At 44.0% G+C, this 20079-nt stretch overlaps 1 protein-coding gene across 1 annotated transcript; it reads left to right on the top strand.

The window, feature by feature from the left end:
* Nucleotides 1–14671: 14671 nt before the first annotated feature.
* On the top strand, nt 14672–19764 carry LOC123182618 (mitochondrial import inner membrane translocase subunit TIM50). The gene is made up of 10 exons (XM_044595250.1): nt 14672–15056; nt 15183–15277; nt 15661–15697; nt 16532–16593; nt 16684–16797; nt 17518–17622; nt 17697–17792; nt 18196–18352; nt 18505–18607; nt 19279–19764. Exons 1-10 carry the CDS (start codon nt 14726–14728, stop codon nt 19319–19321), a joined length of 1143 nt encoding a protein of 380 aa, XP_044451185.1. The 5' UTR covers nt 14672–14725; the 3' UTR covers nt 19322–19764.
* Nucleotides 19765–20079: the final 315 nt, after the last annotated feature.

The raw sequence follows: 20079 nt of genomic DNA on the forward strand, positions 1-20079 counted from the left end.
GTTTCATAGCCATTGACATGAGTTTTCATTTGATTAACGGGGTCACATCATTAGGAGAATGATGTGATTGACTTGACCCATTCCGTTAGCTTAGCACTTGATCGTTTAGTATGTTGCTATTGCTTTCTTCATGACTTATACATGTTCCTATGACTATGAGATTATGCAACTCCCGTTTACCGGAGGAACACTTTGTGTGCTACCAAACGTCACAACGTAACTGGGTGATTATAAAGGTGCTCTACAGGTGTCTCCAAAGGTACTTGTTGGGTTGGCGTATTTCGAGATTAGGATTTGTCACTCCGATTGTCGGAGAGGTATCTCTGGGCCCTCTCGGTAATGCACATCACTTAAGCCTTGCAAGCATTGCAACTAATGAGTTTGTTGCAAGATGATGTATTACGGAACGAGTAAAGAGACTTGCCGGTAACGAGATTGAACTAGGTATTAAGATACCGACGATCGAATCTCGGGCAAGTAACATACCGATGACAAAGGGAACAACGTATGTTGTTATGCAGTCTGACCGATAAAGATCTTCGTAGAATATGTGGGAGCCAATATGAGCATCCAGGTTCCGCTATTGGTTATTGACCGAAGACATGTCTCGATCATGTCTACATAGTTCTCGAACCCGTAGGGTCCGCACGCTTAACGTTTCGATGACAGTTATATTATGAGTTTATATGTTTTGATGTACCGAAGGTTGTTCGGAGTCCCGGATGTGATCACGGACATGACGAGGAATCTCGAAATGGTCGAGACATAAAGATTGTTATATTGGAAGCCTATGTTTGGATATCGGAAGTGTTCCGGGTGAAATCGGGATTTTATCGGAGTACCGGGAGGTTACCGGAACCCCCCGGCAACATAATGGGCCTTAGTGGGCCTAGGTGGAAGAGAGGAGAGGCAGCTAGGGCTGGGCCGCACGCCCCTCCCCCCTAGTCCAAATAGGACAAGGAGAAGGGGGCGGCGCCCCCTTCCTTCTTCTCCCTCTCCTCTTTCCCCCCTCCCAAGTCCTAATCCAACTAGAAAAAGGGGGGGAGTCCTACTCCCGGTGGGAGTAGGACTCCTCCTGGCGCGCCCCAAGGCTGGCCGCACCTCTCACCCTTTGCTCCTTTATATATGGGGGCAGGGGGCACCCCAAAGACACAACAATTGATCTATTGATCTTTTAACCGTGTGCGGTGCCCCCCTCCACCATATTACACCTCGATAATATCGTAGCGGTGCTTAGGCGAAGCCCTGCGTCAGTAGAACATCATCATCGTCACCACGCCGTCGTGCTGACGGAACTCTCCCTCAACACTCGGCTGGATCAGAGTTCGAGGGACGTCATCGAGCTGAACGTGTGCTGAACTCGGAGGTGCCGTGCGTTCGGTACTTGATCGGTCGGATCGTGAAGACGTACGACTACATCAACCGCGTTGTGTTAACGCTTCCGCTTTCGGTCTACGAGGGTACGTGGACAACACTCTCCCCTCTCGTTGCTCTGCATCACCATGATCTTGCGTGTGCGTAGGAATTTTTTTGAAATTACTACGTTCCCCAACAGTAAGCAGTATGACTTGTATCGCCCACAACTCACTTGTGTTCTACTCATGCATATAACATATACGCATAAACCTGGCTTTGATGCCACTGTTGGGGAATGTAGTAATTTCAAAAAAAAATCCTACGCACACGCAAGATCATGGTGATGCATAGCAACGAGAGGGGAGAGTGTTGTCTACGTACCTTCGTAGACCGTAAGCGGAAGCGTTATGACAACGCGGTTGATGTAGGCGTGCGTCTTCACGATCGACTGATCCTCAGTACCGAACGTACGGCACCTCCGCGTTCAGCACACGTTCAGCTCGGTGACGTCCCGCGAACTCACGATCCAGTAGAGCTTCCGGGAAGAGCTTCGTCAGCACGACGACGTGGTGACGGTGATGATGATGCTACCGACGCAGGGCTTCGCCTAAGCACCGCTACGATATTACCGAGGCGGATTATGGTGGAGGGGGGCACCGCACACGGCTAAAAGATCAATGATCAATTGTTGTGCCTTTGGGGTGCCCCTGCCCCCGTATATAAAGGAGCTAGGGGGAGGCGGCCGGCCAGGAGGAGGGCGCGCCAAGGGGGGGAGTCCTACTCCCACCGGGAGTAGGACTCCTCCTTTCCTAGTAGGAGTAGGAGAAGGGAAGGAAGGGAGAGAGGAAGAGAAGGAAAGGGGGGCGCTGCCCCCCTCCTTGTCCAATTCGGACTAGAGGGGGAGGGGGCGCACGGCTACCCTGGCCGCCCCTCCTCTTCTCCCACTAGGGCCCATTAGGCCCAATATACTCCCCGGGGGGTTCCGGTAACCCCCCGGTACTCCGGTAAATGTCCGAAACCTCCCGAAACACTTCCGGTGTCCGAACATAGTCGTCCAATATATCGATCTTTACGTCTCGACCATTTCGAGACTCCTCGTCATGTCCGTGGTCATATCCGGGACTCCGAACTACCTTCGGTACATCAAAACACAAAAACTCATAATACCGATCGTCACAGAACTTTAAGCGTGCGGACCCTACGTGTTCGAGAACTATGTATACATGACCGAGACACGTCTCCGGTCAATAACCAATAGCAGAACCTGGATGCTTATATTGGTTCCTACATATTCTACGAAGATCTTTATCAGTCAAACCGCATAACAACATACGTTGTTCCCTTTGTCATCGGTATGTTACTTGCCCGAGATTCGATCGTCGGTATCTTAATACCTAGCTCAATCTCGTTACCGGCAAGTCTCTTTACTCGTTCTGTAGTGCATCATCCCGTAACTAACTCATTAGTCACATTGCTTGCAAGGCTTATAGTGATGTGCATTACCGAGAGGGCCCAGAGATACCTCTCCGACAATCGGAGTGACAAATCCTATTCTTGATATATGCCAACTCCACGAACACCATCGGAGACACCTGTAGAGCACCTTTATAATCACCCAGTTACATTGTGACGTTTGGTAGCACACAAAGTGTTCCTCCGGTATTCGGGAGTTGCATAATCTCATAGTCATAGGAACATGTATAAGTCATGAAGAAAGCAATAGCAGTAAACTAAACGATCAAGTGCTAAGCTAATGAAATGGGTCAAGTCAATCACATCATTCTTCTAATGATGTGATCCCGTTTATCAAATGACAACTCATGTCTATGGCTTGGAAACTTAACCATCTTTGATCAACGAGCTAGTCAAGTAGAGGCATACTAGTGACACTCTGTTTTGTCTATGTATTCACACATGTATTATGTTTCCGGTTAATACAATTCTAGCATGAATAATAAACATTTATCATGAAATAAGGAAATAAATAATAACTTTATTATTGCCTCTAGGGCATATTTCCTTCAGAATGATGTGATGGAAAAGACTCATCCATTAGCTTAGCATAATGATCTTTCAGTTTATTGCTATTGCTTTCTTCATGTCAAATACATATTCCTTCGACTATGAGATTATGCAACTCCCGGATATCGGAGGAATACCTTGTGTGCTACCAAACGTCACAACGTAACTGGGTGATCATAAGGATGCTCTACAGGTATCTCCGAAGGTGTTTGTTGAGTTGTCATAGATCGAGATTAGGATATGTCACTCCGAGTATCGGAGACGTATCTCTGGGCCCTCTCGGTAATACACATCATAAAAAGCCTTGCAAGCAAAGTGACTAATGAGTTAGTTGCAGGATGATGTATTACGGAACGAGTAAAGAGACTTTCCGGTAACGAGATTGAACTAGGTATGAAGATACCGACGATCGAATCTCGGGCAAGTAACATACATATGGACAAAGGGAATTATGTATGTTGTCATTACAGTTCGACCGATAAAGATCTTCGTAGAATGTGTAGGATCCAATATGGGCATCCAGGTTCCACTATTGGTTATTGATCGGAGAGGTGTCTCGGCCATGTCTACATAGTTCTCAAACCCGTAGGGTCCGCACGCTTAACGTTCGTTGATGATATAGTGTTATATGAGTTATATGATTTGGTGACCGAATGTTGTTAGAAGTTCCACATGAGATCACGGAAATGGCGAGGAGTCTCGAAATGGTCGAGAGGTAAAGATTGATATATAGGACGATGGTATTCGGACACCGGAAGGGTTTCGGGATGCACGGGTTCCGGACACCCCGAGTAGGTGTTATGGGCCTAATGGGCCAAGGGAGGGACATACCAGCCCCTGGTGCGCCCCTTCTTTGGACAGCAGGCCCTAAGGGAAGGAAAGGAGGGAGGTATAGCCCCTCCTGCATTTCCCTCTCATGGGAGAAAGGAAAGGGGGGCGCCACCCTCCCGTGCCTTTCCCCCGCACCTATATAAGGCAGGGGAGGCAGGGCTTGGGAGGGACTCCAAGTAGGATTCCTCCTACTTGGGCGCCTCCTTTGGCTGCTCCTCCCTCCCTCCCACCTATATATATGTTGGAGGGGGCACCTTGCACACAACAGACAATTGCCTAGCCGTGTGCGGTGCCCCCTCCACCGTTTACACCCCCGGTCATATTTCCGTAGTGCTTAGGCGAAGCCTTGCGGAGATCACTTCACCATCACCGTCACCACGCCATCGTGCTGTCGGAACTCATCTACTACCTCACCATGTTGCTGGATCAAGAAGGCGGAGGACGTCACCGAGCTGAACGTGTGCAGAACGCGGAGGTGTCGTGCGTTCGGTACTTGATCGGTTGGAGCGCGAAGAAGTTCGACTACATCAACCGAGTTGTTAAACGCTTTCGCTTACGGTATACGAGGGTTTGTAGACACACTCTTCCCCCTCGTTGCTATGCATCTCCATGGATAGATCTTGCGTGTGTGTAGAAATTTTTTTGTTTTCCATGCAACGTTTCCCAACAATGCTGATTATGCTAATTACATTGTTGCTAAATTTATACCACTTAGTTTCACATACCATCAAAAGAAAATGTTTTTCTATGATTTAAGACATTACTTTTGGGATGAACCACACCTTTATAAAGAAGGAGTAGATGGTGTTATTAGACATTGTGTACTTGAGCATGAACAGGAAGAGATCCTACGCAAGTGCCGCTCTGAGGCTTACGGAGGACACCATGCTAAAGATAGAACTACACATAAGGTATTGCAATCTGGTTTTTATTGGCCTACTCTCTTCAAGGATGCTCGTAAGTTTGTCTTGTCTTATGATGAATGCTAGAGAATTGGCAATATTAGTAGACGTCAGGAAATGCCTATGAATTATTCACTTGTTATTGAACCATTTGATGTTTGGGGCTTTGATTATATGGGACCTTTTCCTTCCTCTAATGGGTATACACATATTTTAGTTGTTGTTGATTATGTTACTAAGTGGGTAGAAGCTATTCCAGCTAGTAGTGCTGATCATAACACTTCTATTAAGATGCTTAAAGAATTTATTTTTTCGAGGTTTGTAGTCCCTAGATATTTGATGACTGATGGTGGTTCACATTTTATTCATGGTGCTTTCCGTAAATTGCTTGCTAAATATGATGCTAACCATATAATTGCATCCCCTTATCACCCTCAGTCTAGTGGTTAAGTAGAATTGAGCAATAGAGAGATTAAATTGATTTTGCAAAAGACTGTTAATAGATCTAGGAAGAATTGGTATAGGAAACTTGATGATGCATTATGGCCTTATAGAACTGCTTATAAAAATCCTATGGGTATGTCTCCATATAAAATGGTTTATGGAAAAACATGTCACTTACCTCTCGAACTAGAACATAAAGCTTATTGGGCAATTAAAGAGCTCAACTATGATTTCAAACTTGCCGGTGAGAAGAGGTTATTTGACATAAGCTCGCTTGATGAATGGAGAACCCAAGCCTATGAGAATGCCAAGTTGTTTAAAGAAAAGGTTAAATGGGAAGGTCCTTACATTATCGAGGAGGTCTATCGTTCTGGTGCCATCAAAATCAACAAAGCCAAAGGCACAAATCCAAAGGTGGTAAACGGTCAAAGAATCAAACATTATATCTCAGGTACTCCCATAAATTTCGAGACCAACATAATTAATACCATAACACCGGAGGAGTACATAAGGGATACTTTCCAGAATAATTCAGACTCTGAAAAGGAATAGGTATGTGGTACGGTAAGTAAACCGACTCCAAAACTGTTCTAATGGCAATTTTTCTCAATTTTGGAATATTTAAATAATTAGGAAAATTAGAAGTAGTCCGAAAGATGCACGAGGAGACCACAAGGGTGGAGGGCGCGCCATACCCCCTGGGTGTGCCCCCTGCCTTGTGGCCACCTCGTGTGCCCTCCGGACTCTGTTTTCTTGCACAATACTTCTTTTGGTCGGTAAAAATTCATTATATAATCTCCTGAAGGTTTTAACCACCGTACCACGACAAAATCTTCTGTTTTTGTTTTGAGCTATTTTTCTGACAGATCTAGATCACCATGACGTCTCCAAGCGCCCCCAAGGACAAGTTTTTCGAGAAGGTCATCAACCCCTACCTTGCAGAGGTGCTGCGACACCCTCAAGCCATTGAGATGCGTGAGGGGGTGCTACACATCTGCGATATTGAGGGGCCGAAGAAGATCGGAAGCGTGGAGACAAGACTCAAAGCAATGGAGCAGCAAGTTTTCAAGTGCCAAGGGATGGTGGAACGTGGACTCAACGCCAATCACATGATGATCGTGGAGTTCACCAACAATCACAAGCTGGATGCCCAAAACATCGAGGAGGCCATCTTCAAGCTTCGTGAGAAAATTGAGCATCTCCAAGCCCAGATCTATGACCTGCAAAACCAAAACTGTGAGTATGAATACATATTTAAGAGGATGAGTTTGGTTGCAGATTTGAGGATCCCGGAGACTCGTTCATCTTTCTACGATGGTGAGCCTATGCCTTGGGAGATGGATGACAAGCCTACTACATCAACAACTCCATCATCACCACCTCCTAAGAAAGAGACATAAATACATAGGTATGGGCACTCCCCTTGGCAACTACCAAGCTTGGGGGAGGTGCCCCGGTATAGTATCATCATCACACCTTTACCTTTATCGCTTTTCTTAGTTCGATCCTTTTGGTTATATCTTGATCTAGTAGTGTAATAAAGTTTCAGTATGATCTAGCTTTGAGTTTTGCTTTATGTTCCCTCTATGTAATTGAGTCCAAGTTATGTATAATAAAGAGTAGTTTTGAGTTGAGGGCTTTGCTTTCTTGCTATGATCTTGAGGGAATAAATAAAAGAAAGAATTAAAAAGATCATATATTGATCTTATGGAGAGTAATGACTTCACATATAAGGAGTATGGTGAATAAAAGTTGTTGAGAGTTGACAAACATAGTTTTGGTCATTGTTGCAATTAATAAGAAGTAATAAAGAAAGAGAGGCTTCACATATAAATATACCATCTTGGACATCTTTTATAATTGTGAGCACTCATTAAAATATGACATGCTAAAAAGTTGATGTTGGACAAGGAAGACAACATAATGGGTTATGTTTTCTTATATCCGGATAGAATTTATATTGTCATGGATCCTCCAACATGTTGAGCTGGCTTTTCCCACTCATGCTAGCCAAATCCTTTGCACCAAGTAGAGATACTACGTGTGCTTCCAAACATCCCTAAACCCAGTTTTGCCATGAGAGTCCACCATACCTACCTATGGATTGAGTAAGATCCTTCAAGTAAGTTGTCATCGGTGCAAGCAATAAAAATTGCTCTCTAAATATGTATGATCTATTAGTGAGAAGAAAATAAGCTTTATACGAACTTGTGATATGGAAGAAATAAAAGCGACAGACTGCATAATAAAGTTCTTTATCACAAGCGGCAATATAAAGTGACATTCTTTTGCATTAAGATTTTGTGCATCCAACCATAAAAGCGCATGACAACCTCTGCTTCCCTCTGCGAAGGGCCTATCTTTAACTTTTATCTTCTACCCTTATATAAGAGTCATGGTGATCCCCACCTTTCCTTTTTACACTTTTTCTTTTGGCAAGCACTATGTGTTGGAGAGATCTACATATATATATATATATATATATATCCACTCGGATGTATGTTATCATAAAGTATTATTGTTGACATTACCCTTGAGGTAAAAGGTTGGGAGGCGAAACTATAAGCCCCTATCTTTCTTTGTGTCCGATTGAAGCTTTGAACCCATAAGTATCACGTGGGTGTTAGCAATTGTGAAAGACTAAATGATAGTTGAGTATGTGGACTTGCTGAAAAGCTCTTGAATTGACTCTTTCCGATGTTATGATAAATTGCAATTGCTTCAATGACTGAGATCATAGTTTGTTAGTTTTCAATGAAGCTTCTGATTCATACTTTACCTTGTGAATGAATTGTTACTTTAGCATAAGAAATTATATGAAAATATATGTTGTTGTTCTAAAGATGATCATGATGCCCTCATGTCCGTATTTTATTTTGTCGACACCTCTATCTCTAAACATGCGGGCATATTTTTCGATTTCGGCTTTCGCTTGGGGACAAGCGAGGTCTAAGCTTGGGGGAGTTGATATGTCCATTTTGCATAGTGATTTTATATTGATATTTATTGCATTATGGGTTGTTATCACCTATTTTGGTACAATACTTATGCCTTTTCTCCCTTATTTTACAAGGTTTACATGAAGAGGGAGAATGCCGGCAGCTAGAATTCTGGACTGGAAAAGGAGCAAATCTAAGAGACCTATTCTGCACAACTCCAAAAGTCTTGAAACTTCAAGGAGAATTATTTTGGAATATATAAATAATATTGGGCGAAGAAAGCACCAGAGGGCGGCCACCAGCCATCCACAAGGGTGGGGGCGCGCTCTACCCCCTGGGCGCGCCCCCTGCCTTGTGGGCCCCCTGTCAGGCCACTGGTGCCCATCTTCTGCTATATGGTGTGTTTTGACCTGGAAAAAATCAGAAGGAAGCTTTCGAGACGAAGCGCCGCCGTCTCAAGGCGGAACCAATCTAGGGCTCCGGCGGAGCTGTTCTGCCGGGGAAACACCCCCCCCCCCTGAAGGAGGAAATCATCGCCATCGTCATCACCAACGATCCTCTCATCGAGAGGGGGTCAATCTCCATCAACATCTTCACCAGCACCATCTCCTCTTAAACCCTAGTTCATCTCTTGTATCCGATCTTTCTCTCAAAACCTCGGATTGGTACCTGTGGGTTGCTAATAGTGTTGATTACTCCTTGTAGTTGATGCTAGTTGGTTTATTCGGTGGAAGATCATATGTTCAGATCCTTAATGATAATTAATACTCCTCTGATTATGAACATGAATATGCTTTGTGAGTAGTTAAGCTTGTTCCTGAGGACATGGGAGAAGTCTTGTTATAAGTAATCATGTGAATTTGGTATTCGTTCGATATTTTGATGAGATGTATGTTGTCTATCTTCTAGTGGTGTTATGTGAACGTCGACTACATGACACTTCATCATGATTTGGGCCTAGGGGAAGGCATTGGGAAGTAATAAGTAGATGTGTTGGGGATCGTAGCAGAATTTTAAAATTTCCTACGCATCACCAAGATCCATCTATGGAGTATACTAGCAACGAGGGGAAAGGAGTGCATCTACATACCCTTGTAGATCGCGACCGGAAGCGTTCTAATGAACGGGGTTGATGGAGTCGTACTCGCCGTGATCCAAATCACCGATGACCGAGTGCCGAACGGACGGCACCTCCGCGTTCAACACATGTACGAAGCAGCGACGTCTCCTCCTTCTTGATCCAGCAAGGGGGAAGGAGAGGTTGATGGAGATCCAGCAGCACGACGGCGTGGTGGTGGAAGTAGCGGGATCCCGGCAGGGCTTCGCCAAGCACAAGCGGGACGGAGAGGTGTTGCAGGGGGAGAGGGAGGCGCCAGGGGCTATGGTCCTGCTGCCCTCCCTCCCCCCACTATTTATAGGCCCCCTGGAGGGGGGGCGCCGGCCCTGGAACCCATCTACATGGGGGGCGGCCAAGGGGGAAGGGGGGTGGCTTCCCCCCCCCCCAAGCCAAGTGGGGCGCCCCCCACCCCTAGGGTTTCCAACCCTAGGCGCAGGGGGAGGCCCAAGGGGGGCGCCCCAGCCCACTAAGGGCTGGTTCCCTTCCCACTTCAGCCCATGGGGCCCTCCGGGATAGGTGGCCCCACCCGGTGGACCCCCGGGACCCTTCCGGTGGTCCCGGTACAATACCGATAACCCCCGAAACTTTCCCGGTGGCCGAAACTGGACTTCCTATATATAATTCTTCACCTCCGGACCATTCCGGAACTCCTAGTGACGTCCGGGATCTCATCCGGGACTCCGAACAACTTTCGGGTTTCCGCATACTAATATCTCTACAACCCTAGCGTCACCGAACCTTAAGTGTGTAGACCCTACGGGTTCGGGAGACATGCAGACATGACCGAGACGCCTCTCCGGTCAATAACCAATAGCGGGATCTGGATACCCATGTTGGCTCCCACATGTTCCACGATGATCTCATCGGATGAACCACGATGTCGAGGATTCAATCAATCCCATATACAATTTCCTTTGTCAATCGGTATGTTACTTGCCCGAGATTCGATCGTCGGTATCCCAATACCTTGTTCAATCTCGTTACCGGCAAGTCTCTTTACTCGTACCATAATGTATGATCCCGTGGCTAACTCCTTAGTCATATTGAGCTCATTATGATGATGCATTACCGAGTGGGCCCAGAGATACCTCTCCATCATACGGAGTGACAAATCCCAGTCTCGATCCGTGCCAACTCAACAGACACTTTCGGAGATACCCATAGTGTACCTTTATAGTCACCCAGTTACGTTGTGACGTTTGGCACACCCAAAGCACTCCTACGGTATCCGGGAGTTGCACGATCTCATGGTCTAAGGAAAAGATACTTGACATTGGAAAAGCTCTAGCAAACGAACTACACGATCTTTGAGCTATGCTTAGGATTGGGTCTTGTCCATCACATCATTCTCCTAATGATGTGATCCCGTTATCAATGACATCCAATGTCCATAGTCAGGAAAACATGACTATCTGTTGATCAACGAACTAGTCAACTAGAGGCTTACTAGGGACACATTGTGGTCTATGTATTCACACATGTATTACGATTTCCGGATAACACAATTATAGCATGAACAATAGACAATTATCATGAACAAAGAAATATAATAATAACCATTTATTATTGCCTCTAGGGCATATTTCCAACAAGATGATGGGTTGCTAGAGTGACAGAAGATCAAACCCTAGTTTATGCGTTGCTTCGTAAGGGGCTGATTTGGATCCATATGCTTCATGATATGGTTAGATTTATCTTAATTCTTCTTTCGTAGTTGCGGATGCTTGCGAGAGGGGTCAATCATAAATGGGAGGTTTGTCCAAGGAAGAACAACACCCAAGCACCGGTCCACCCACATATCAAATTATCAAAGTAACGAACGTGAATCATATGAGCATGATGAAAACTAGCTTGACTGTAATTCCCATGTGTCCTCGGGAGCGCTTTGCTTTATATAAGAGTTCGTCCAGGCTTTTCCTTTGCTACAAAAAGGATTGGGCCACCTTGCTGCACCTTAGTTACGTTTGTTACTTGTTACCCGTTACGAATTATCTTATCACACAACTATCTGTTACCGATAATTCCAGTGCTTGCAGAGAATACCTTGCTGAAAACCGCTTGTCATTTCCTTCTGCTCCTCGTTGGGTTCGACACTCTTACTTGTTGAAAGGACTACGGTAGATCCCCTATACTTGTGGGTCATCAATGGGTAAAAAGAATTTGTTTTAAATGCCATCATGCAAACAAAAAAAGTTGCCATGGAAGATTCATAGTAAAAAATGCCATGGTATTTTTAATTAAATTTCTATATATTGTATGCACAATTTGAACACAAAATTATGTGCGAGGAATTTGCCATGGTGTGGTAATATAAATTGCCATTTTTAAAAAATACAATTGCCATGGCACTAAAGAATAAAATTTCCATCATGAAAATTAAAGAAAAGAAAGGAATTTGCTATGGTCCATGATCTCATACATAAATTTCCATGATCTCAAAACATAATTTTACCATGTATTAATAAATAAATAAATAAAATTATCCCACTACCTATAATGAACGATAATGAAATGTTTACACATGGCAAATTTAGTAAGTTTTTCTTCAAAAGAAAAGATGGCAAATTTAGGAGACTTTTTCACTAAAACACATGGCAACTTTTTGGAAAAATGTAACGGGTACATGGATTTTTGTTGAAAAAGATGGCAAATAAACACTCATGAAAATATAATCAAGGCTCAGCGCCGGGGAGTTTGGGAGGCGTGATGGCGGCGAGGACAACGCAACTCGCCCTATCTCCGTCGCACAACATCCCGATGTTGGATCCGGTGGAGCTCCTCCCCGCCGGCGCCCGCCTCGTGTCCGCCGCTGCCCGCCTCGTCTATGGCACAGCCAGCCTCAATACCGGCGCATGGCCGCCTCGTCGCCGACGCTTGGTGCTCTGCCTCCGTGCTCCGTAGCGAGGAAAGGGGATGGAGTGGAGGTTTGCTTGGGAGTGCATGGTGGGTAAGGAGATAAGATGGATAAGGTAGCAGGGTGTGGGCGATGGAAACGTTCGGGATAGCCACCTCCTTTTCCGAACGAAAGGAATCGATGACGTGGCTGCCTGGACATGCTTTAGGATCAGTGCTGCCATCCTACGGGTAAAAGGTCGTTCGAGGAGAGAGCATAAAACCTGGCACTCGGGAGTTATTGATTCCGAAAATAATTGGATTAACACTAATCGGGTCGAGCATGTCATTGGGTGTGTGCGTTTACCCAACATCTAATCGCAAGAGCTATATCTTTATTGCGAGACTGATAACGAGTCATAGACGAGCTATGTCTCGCGCAAAGTGGCCTGGCCCAATAACGTTGCTTCTTGCATTTTGGGGAAATACATACGCGCATGCACTCATCCCTATGAACGCACACATGCACATCCTACCCCTATGAGCACCTCCGAGAGACTAAACTGGCATATCATCTTGAGATTTACAAAGTCACCGTAGGTGCCTCGTCGTCGACGGGAACGTCTTCTCCCACTAAAAGTGCATCGCCGGAAATACTAAAATAAATTCAGGAATAATGCGAACACCAAGACTTGAACCCTTGTGGATGGGGATACCACTGTCCTCTAACCATCCAACCATAGGTTGGTTCGCTCCAAGGTTTCGTTTTGACGTCCTACATTCAGGAACTAAGGTTGTTTTTTTTTTGTTTTTTTTCCGGTTTCGTTCTTTTTTTTCTCTTTCGAATTCATTTTAGTCCTGCCTATTTTAATGTACAAACATTTTTTTACATGTCATGACCATTCTTGAAATATTGCGCAAACAAAATTTCACATTTATATGAATGCTTTTTAAAATTTATAAAGATTTTAAGTGTCAATAACAATTTTTTAAAATGGCATAATATTTTTACGTACAACGAATATTTCTGAAAAATTATGTGGACTACCTTTTACTTTCCATGAACATTCATTTGAAATTTCATGAACAAGTTTTTTCAACATGTGAACATTTTTGTTAAATCGTACAAACATTTTTGTAACTCTCATGACAATTATACTAAAATTGCGCGAATAATTTTAGTTTTTCATTAAAAACATAAAACACAACAAACCATATTTGCAAACCTGGTTGACATTTTGTAAAATAGCTGATGAACTTTAATACATGGTGCATGCTTTATAAAATTAATAAAAAAATAAAATTTATTTTCCAAACATTTTAAGGGGGAAAAAGCTTAGATGTATAGAGGGTACATATGTTACAAATGAAACTAATTACAGTGCATAGGGTGACAAAAAACGCTATAAAACATTTTAATTTTGAGATCTAAAAAAAGACATATTTGAGCAACCATTTTGCAGCCTTTCTTTTGGGCAAAAGAGGGGTTTCCCCCTCCGATTTCATTTAAATAAATCAAGATCCAGTCGAACACCAAGCATCCAGGAGTGACATCTCACTCCTAGCAACAGCAGTCACATAACCACAAACTCCTACTAAGTCTAACCACCAACTAGATATTAAACTACGCAAAAAGAGGGAAAATGAATGCCAGGATGAGAGACCAACACGCTCCTATGGACTCACCTTTAGCCACCAAGCCTTGGAACACCCAGCCTCTACCCCTGTGCAGCATGATAAACTTCACTTGCCACTTTGTTCTACCACCCTTGCCCACAGCATCAGCGTTCTTTCCTCTGGTTCCTTTATCTACAAAATAGCCCAATTCGAGATCCAATTGCAAATTGGTTTCACCACACACATAGGGTCATATATTTTCTTTCTGTTGAATATCATACCATTACGACTTTTCCAAATTGCCCATAATAGGGCAGAAATTGTTTTGCAGGCTATAATCAATTTTCTTGCTGAGATTTTTTTTGCAGGCCATATCAAAATGGATTTGTGTGTGGAGAAGCTAGGTAAGGCCCATCTGGCCGGCCCAGAAGCCCGCGGCGGAACCCCGACAGCGCCGCAGGGACGCGCAGAGTTCAGGCTTCGTCGTTGCTCTCCGCCGCAACCAGGTTGGGGTTGAAATCAGTTCGTCTTTGGCATTTGCTCGCTTAAACCCCTCCCCTCCGCTACAAACCAAACGCAAACCCCACGGGAACAATCCCCCCCTCTTCTTCTCCCCTTCTTCCTTTTCTTTCTTTCCCCCCAAGCCAGCCAGCCCCCCGCCAGCCATGCTCCGCCTCGCCGCCGCGAGATCGCGGGCCCTCCTCCTGCCCCGGCCCGACGTCGCCGCCCTCTCCACCCCCTCCTCCTCCTACTCCTCCTACGCCCGCGGCGCCCCCTCCCCCTCCTCCTACGCCTACCGCGCGGCCTCCTCCGCGGCCGCCGCCGAGGAGGCCGCGGCCGCTGCGGCTGCGGCGGCGTCCGGCGCTGGCGCGGAGGCGGCCGCCGCGGCGCCGCCTCCCCCCGCGGCCCGCAAGGGCTGGGTCAGGGGCCTGCTCAAGTTCGGCGTCTTCGCGGCCTTTGCCGGAGCCATCGGCGGCGCCGGCTACGCCACCCACGGTGCGACCCCGCCGCCCTGATCTCCGCTCGGGCGCTTCCTTCCCGTTTGGGGTTCCGCGCTTGCATCCGCGTTCCAACTTTTGCTTGACCTTGCCTTGTTTGTTTGTTCCTTCTCCTTTGCGTCAGCCTATTCGCTGTCCGAGGTTGACAAGAAGACCCTGGAGTTCAGGAAGGAGATGACCACCCCGATCCCCGTCGCGGAGGACGCTTCAGAATTCGAGGTAAGAATTAACCAATGCCGCGCCGTCTTCCCATCATTGTCGTTGCTTCGTTGCTTGCTCGAGTAATTTCGCTAGGTGAGTTGGAGTTTACAGAGGAGTACCTGATTGGCCTATTGGCAGCTCTGTTTGTTGTAAACGTGTAATGCAACAAAGCACTGGCAGTAAGAGGTCCAAGGGAAAGCCTCTCTAGCGATACAGAAACATGCAACATATTGTTAAACTATCACTATGTTCTGTCACAAGGTCTATGATATCCAAAATCATCAATATACTTATATGTGATACAGAAACAAATGGAGATTGTGGGAATAAACTGCAGCTAGCAGCCTTGTTGTCTGTCAAACTGTGTCTAATACTAGAGTGTCTGTGCTTTGTTTGTGCAGAAATTTCGGGCTAGGGCTTACGAAACAGCTATGAAAGGTACAAGCCATGGCATCTTATTGTTATTATTATTATACTTGCCTTCTTTTCTTCTACTACCTGAAATATTTTTTCCTTTTGGACGGCAAGATTGCCATATTACAGTTTTTACTCTCTTGCTGTTTGTTTTCTACCTCCTCTCACTTCTTTCCTCACTTGATGCTTTTGTACACGTTCCAATAACATTGATCTGACGAACATTATAGTAAGTCATAAATCAAAAGAATTGTCCTCAGTGAATGCATTGAAGATTGGAATTAAATACAGTTATGCTGCTACTCCCTCTGTTCCACAATAGATGCTGTTCTAGCTTACACATTTTCTTCCTAAATACGTGTCATTCTACGACTACGAGGCAATTCTTGCCATCCTTTCCTTTGCATACCCCAAAAAGTTATTATTCACAAGGTTCACTACTTACTATGACTAGAGTAGCACCCACCCATCCAGTAGTGATAAGTGAGGTAACTAAGGAGGGGAATGTGGTATTTCGGATACATGCCATGCAGCCTTGGTGGGACGGGGTTGTAAAATCTTAGAATGACATGTTTGTGCAACGGATGGAGTACTTATTGAATACATACCATATAGTCAAAATTATTCCTTGAGCTCCAGTATACCTTTTTTGTTTGGTACCTTGTTAATACTTCAGATACATGCCATGCAGCCTTGGTGGGATAGGACTGTAAAATCTTAGAATGGCATGTTTGTGCAGCGGATGGAGTCTTCTGAATACATAAATATAATCAAAATTATTCCTTGAGCTCCAGTATACCTTTTTGTTTGGCACCTTGTTAATACTTAATACTAGTTGTGTACGTTTTGGTACTGCAGTTCCTGTTGCAGCGATAGAGCTTTACCTGGAAATTAGGGCCAGAATTGAAGATCATGTTGTGGTTAGTTACGAATTATAATATTTCCATTTTTTATCTAACAGTTGTATTTCTAGTAAATGTTAATAATCACACCAAATATTTGTTTGACAGGGCTTTACTGAACCCGCATCAGACAAACTGTTGCCAGATTTACATCCGGACGACCAGAATATCTTCACCCTAGTTGTTGATCTGACTGACACTCTTGTATGCAATGATTGGCAGGTAGATGAATGAAATATTTAGTCCTGTTTTGATTGATTTTTTCCAGTACTATAACCCAATCTTAGGATTTGATGGGAATGTGGTACTATGATACATGGACTGATATTTACGTTATAAAAAAAAGACTTCAAGTCCATGTGAGTGGCAATGTGCAGCTTGTTTTCCATGCTGTCAGATAATGTGCTAACAAGTGCAGCACAATATATAACTTAAATGAAACCATCTCTAACTGAAGGAAAACTAATTTTATTTTCATCTCTTATTTTCCTAAATATTTATGCACAACTTTATAAATAGGATTCCTATCTCTTCATTTGATTGGACGAGAATAGTCCCTGTTGTGCTACAGTACGCGTGAACAGTAGGTCTTCCCATAATTTGGGCTAGGGGCTCGGTACACTCCCATGACAGTTAAGCATTACCCAAACGAAGCAGATATTTGTGCCTAGGCATGTAACATGCTCATGAGATTTTTTCCATTGCCGCATCCAGGGCTCGTTTGCTTGGTTGTGTATAGGCATGTAACATGCTCATGAGATTTTCCATTGCCTTACGATAACATAGCAGGATGAGGGTTGAACTCAACTCATCTTACCTATGTTGCTATTAGTTCCATTGCATGGGATAATTCATAAATTGTCTTTCATTTTTTATCCTCTTTTTATTTTCCTATTTGTGCAATTCAGGAATATCAATGTAATGTTTTCTCTCTGTGTAAAGCGTGAGAGAGGTTGGAAGACATTCAAGAGACCAGGAGTTGAGGCTTTTCTGCAACATATGGCAACCATGTATGAAGTTGTTGTATATTCTGATCAAGTGCAAATGGTAAGTTGTTTTTAACTTATCCTTCAGGTAGACTGTTATGTTAATACCCTAATGTCTACATGTTTCACTTGTAGTATGTGGACCCTGTGGTTGAAAGGTTGGACTCAACGGGTCAGATACGCAAATTATCAAGGCCTGCAACTAAGTACCAAGATGGTAAACATTATCGGGTATGAAGACTGCCTGGCTTTACTATTTGAGCAATAAGCACACTCCATAAAGAATAAAAGATTGTCAGTAATAGTGAATATCATCCATTTTGCTGTTTTATACTAATAATCTCCTTTCAATCATTCACGGTATGTGCTCCTAAATAAGTATGTGAGCCTATACCCAAGGATGCATGTAAATCAATATGGACACTAATACAGTATTATAGTATTCTTTCTATTGTAAATTAAGATCGATGCTTGTATTGTTGGGAATTTCAAGAGAAGTGAACCATTCAATTGTGTATTTATCTGTTTATTTGTTTATTGGGTCAATTTTCTGACATGTGAGCCATCACCAAGCCTTCCGTTTTGTTACTGTATGATATTTCTCCTTTTAATATTTTTTGTCATGTTTTACCAGGATTTGTCAAAGTTGAACAGAAATCCTGCGCAAGTTCTTTACGTCAGCGCACATGCTCTTGAATCCTGCCTGCAACCTGAAAATTGTGTTACAGTCAAACCCTGGAAACTTGAAACTGATGACACTGAATTGCTGGATCTGATTCCATTTCTTGAGTGTAAGTGTACCAACACGTCTCCTGTATCCCTAAAAAAAAGCATCTCCTGTCTTACGGCATTACCATGTGGTTCTAGGTATCTTCGTTGTTGTCTTCTGAGTCTGTGACCTCAAAGTGCTTAAGTGTTAATGATGCTAACTTTTATATTACAGATCTTGCCATAGCAAGGCCTTCTGATATTCGGGCAGTGCTTGCTTCCTATCAAGGTCATGACGTTGCTAAAGAGTTCCGTAAGCGTAGCAAAGAACTGGAGAGGTAAGCACATGGTTACATTCTACTACAGGATGCCTGTCATTTAGAATATTTTAGGTTTGTCGTCTTTACATTGACGACTGAAACTCTCTTTGTGTGGCATTTGTTGTGGACTGTCATGGTTGCATTCTACTGCAGGATGCCCGTCATTTAGACTATTTTAGGTTTGCCGTCTTTACATTGACGAATGAAACTCTCTTTGTGTGGCATTTGTTGTGGACTATCATGGTTACATTCTACTGCAGGATGGCTGTTATTTAGGTTTGCTGTCTTTACATTATTCTGAACGTGATATATTGGTATAGATGTCATCAGTGTAACTACACGAGTGGACCTCTCTTTTGTGTGGCATTTGTTGTGGACTGTCATGGCGGTTGTGTATGTTGTTTAGTTGGTACACCTTATGCATAAGTTGATCTGAATTTCGAAGTACGGATTTTTTAGGTGTTGTGCTTGACTTGGCAATTATGTAGTAGAATCATGCTTCTTTGAGAACTACTACACCAATCCCACTAGTGCAAAATTAGGACATTGACCTTGAGTGTATCAGATTTCAAGCTTAGAATGCCTGTCTGGATCTGCCTATCTAGGACCAGCTATTTGTTTGTTATACAAACCTGTTTTTTTTTTCTTTCTTCTGTGAATTGAATGAGCATTACTTCACCATCTTACAGGCACAAGCAAGCGAAGCAACGCAAGAGCATATGGCGGCGGTGATGGATCTGATCTGCTGGAAGGACAAAGCTCCAAATTGACCTAATCCTAGCTGCGCTTGTTTTTTGTTGGAAGGAGAGCATATCGAGACTCCTGTGCAATTGCGTTTCTAGTCAAATGGCTTGGTAGTTTGGGCAGTTTAGGTTGCCTAACATTACGACTGATATCAGCACTCATCCCATCTTCTTATAACGATCTCCATTTCTTGGGCATCCCATTCCCATGTGAAGAATAGGCTATATGTATAGCACACGGTCTCTGTTAAGAGTTTGAGACCACGCCACCAAGTTTGCCTTATGCTTAGTTGTCAGAACATGCGTTGAGATGAGGCGTTTTTCTGAATGGTCCGTGGTCATCGCATTCTCTGAGGCATAGAGATGACTACGCATCGTGCACACATTGTCGACTTGATGAGAAATAATGTAACAGTGGTTTGCGACTGTGAACCGTCTCATCTGCACCAAATTCACTCTTCGACCGCAGTAGCAATTGTTGTAACATGGATTAGTGGCAGCTCGTTTTAATATTCTTACACAGCTTGCATGCACATTCTGAAGACAAAATTTTCGTTAAACGGAGTACTCCCTCCTTACCAAAATCTTAGGTGTTCTACTGTCCTTCTATAATTGCCTTTCTGTACATTTGTTGATGTCCATATACGATAAGACCATGATTAATGAAGTCACCTTGGTAACCAGACTGTTTTTCTCACAATCCTATAAATTGATTTAAACCCCCACCCCCACTTCGATAATCCGCGT

The sequence above is a fragment of the Triticum aestivum genome, chromosome 1D, assembly GCF_018294505.1.
Source record: "Triticum aestivum cultivar Chinese Spring chromosome 1D, IWGSC CS RefSeq v2.1, whole genome shotgun sequence".
Taxonomy (NCBI): Eukaryota; Viridiplantae; Streptophyta; class Magnoliopsida; order Poales; family Poaceae; genus Triticum; species Triticum aestivum.

Coding starts and splice junctions, on each gene's coding strand:
- LOC123182618 (XM_044595250.1), top strand. CDS start 14,726: ATGCTCCGCCTCGCCGCCGCGAGATCGCGGGCCCTCCTCCTGCCCCGG. Junction 15,057..15,182: donor CGCCGGCTACGCCACCCACG/GTGCGACCCCGC, acceptor CCTTTGCGTCAG/CCTATTCGCTGTCCGAGGTT. Junction 16,594..16,683: donor GAATTGAAGATCATGTTGTG/GTTAGTTACGAA, acceptor TTTGTTTGACAG/GGCTTTACTGAACCCGCATC.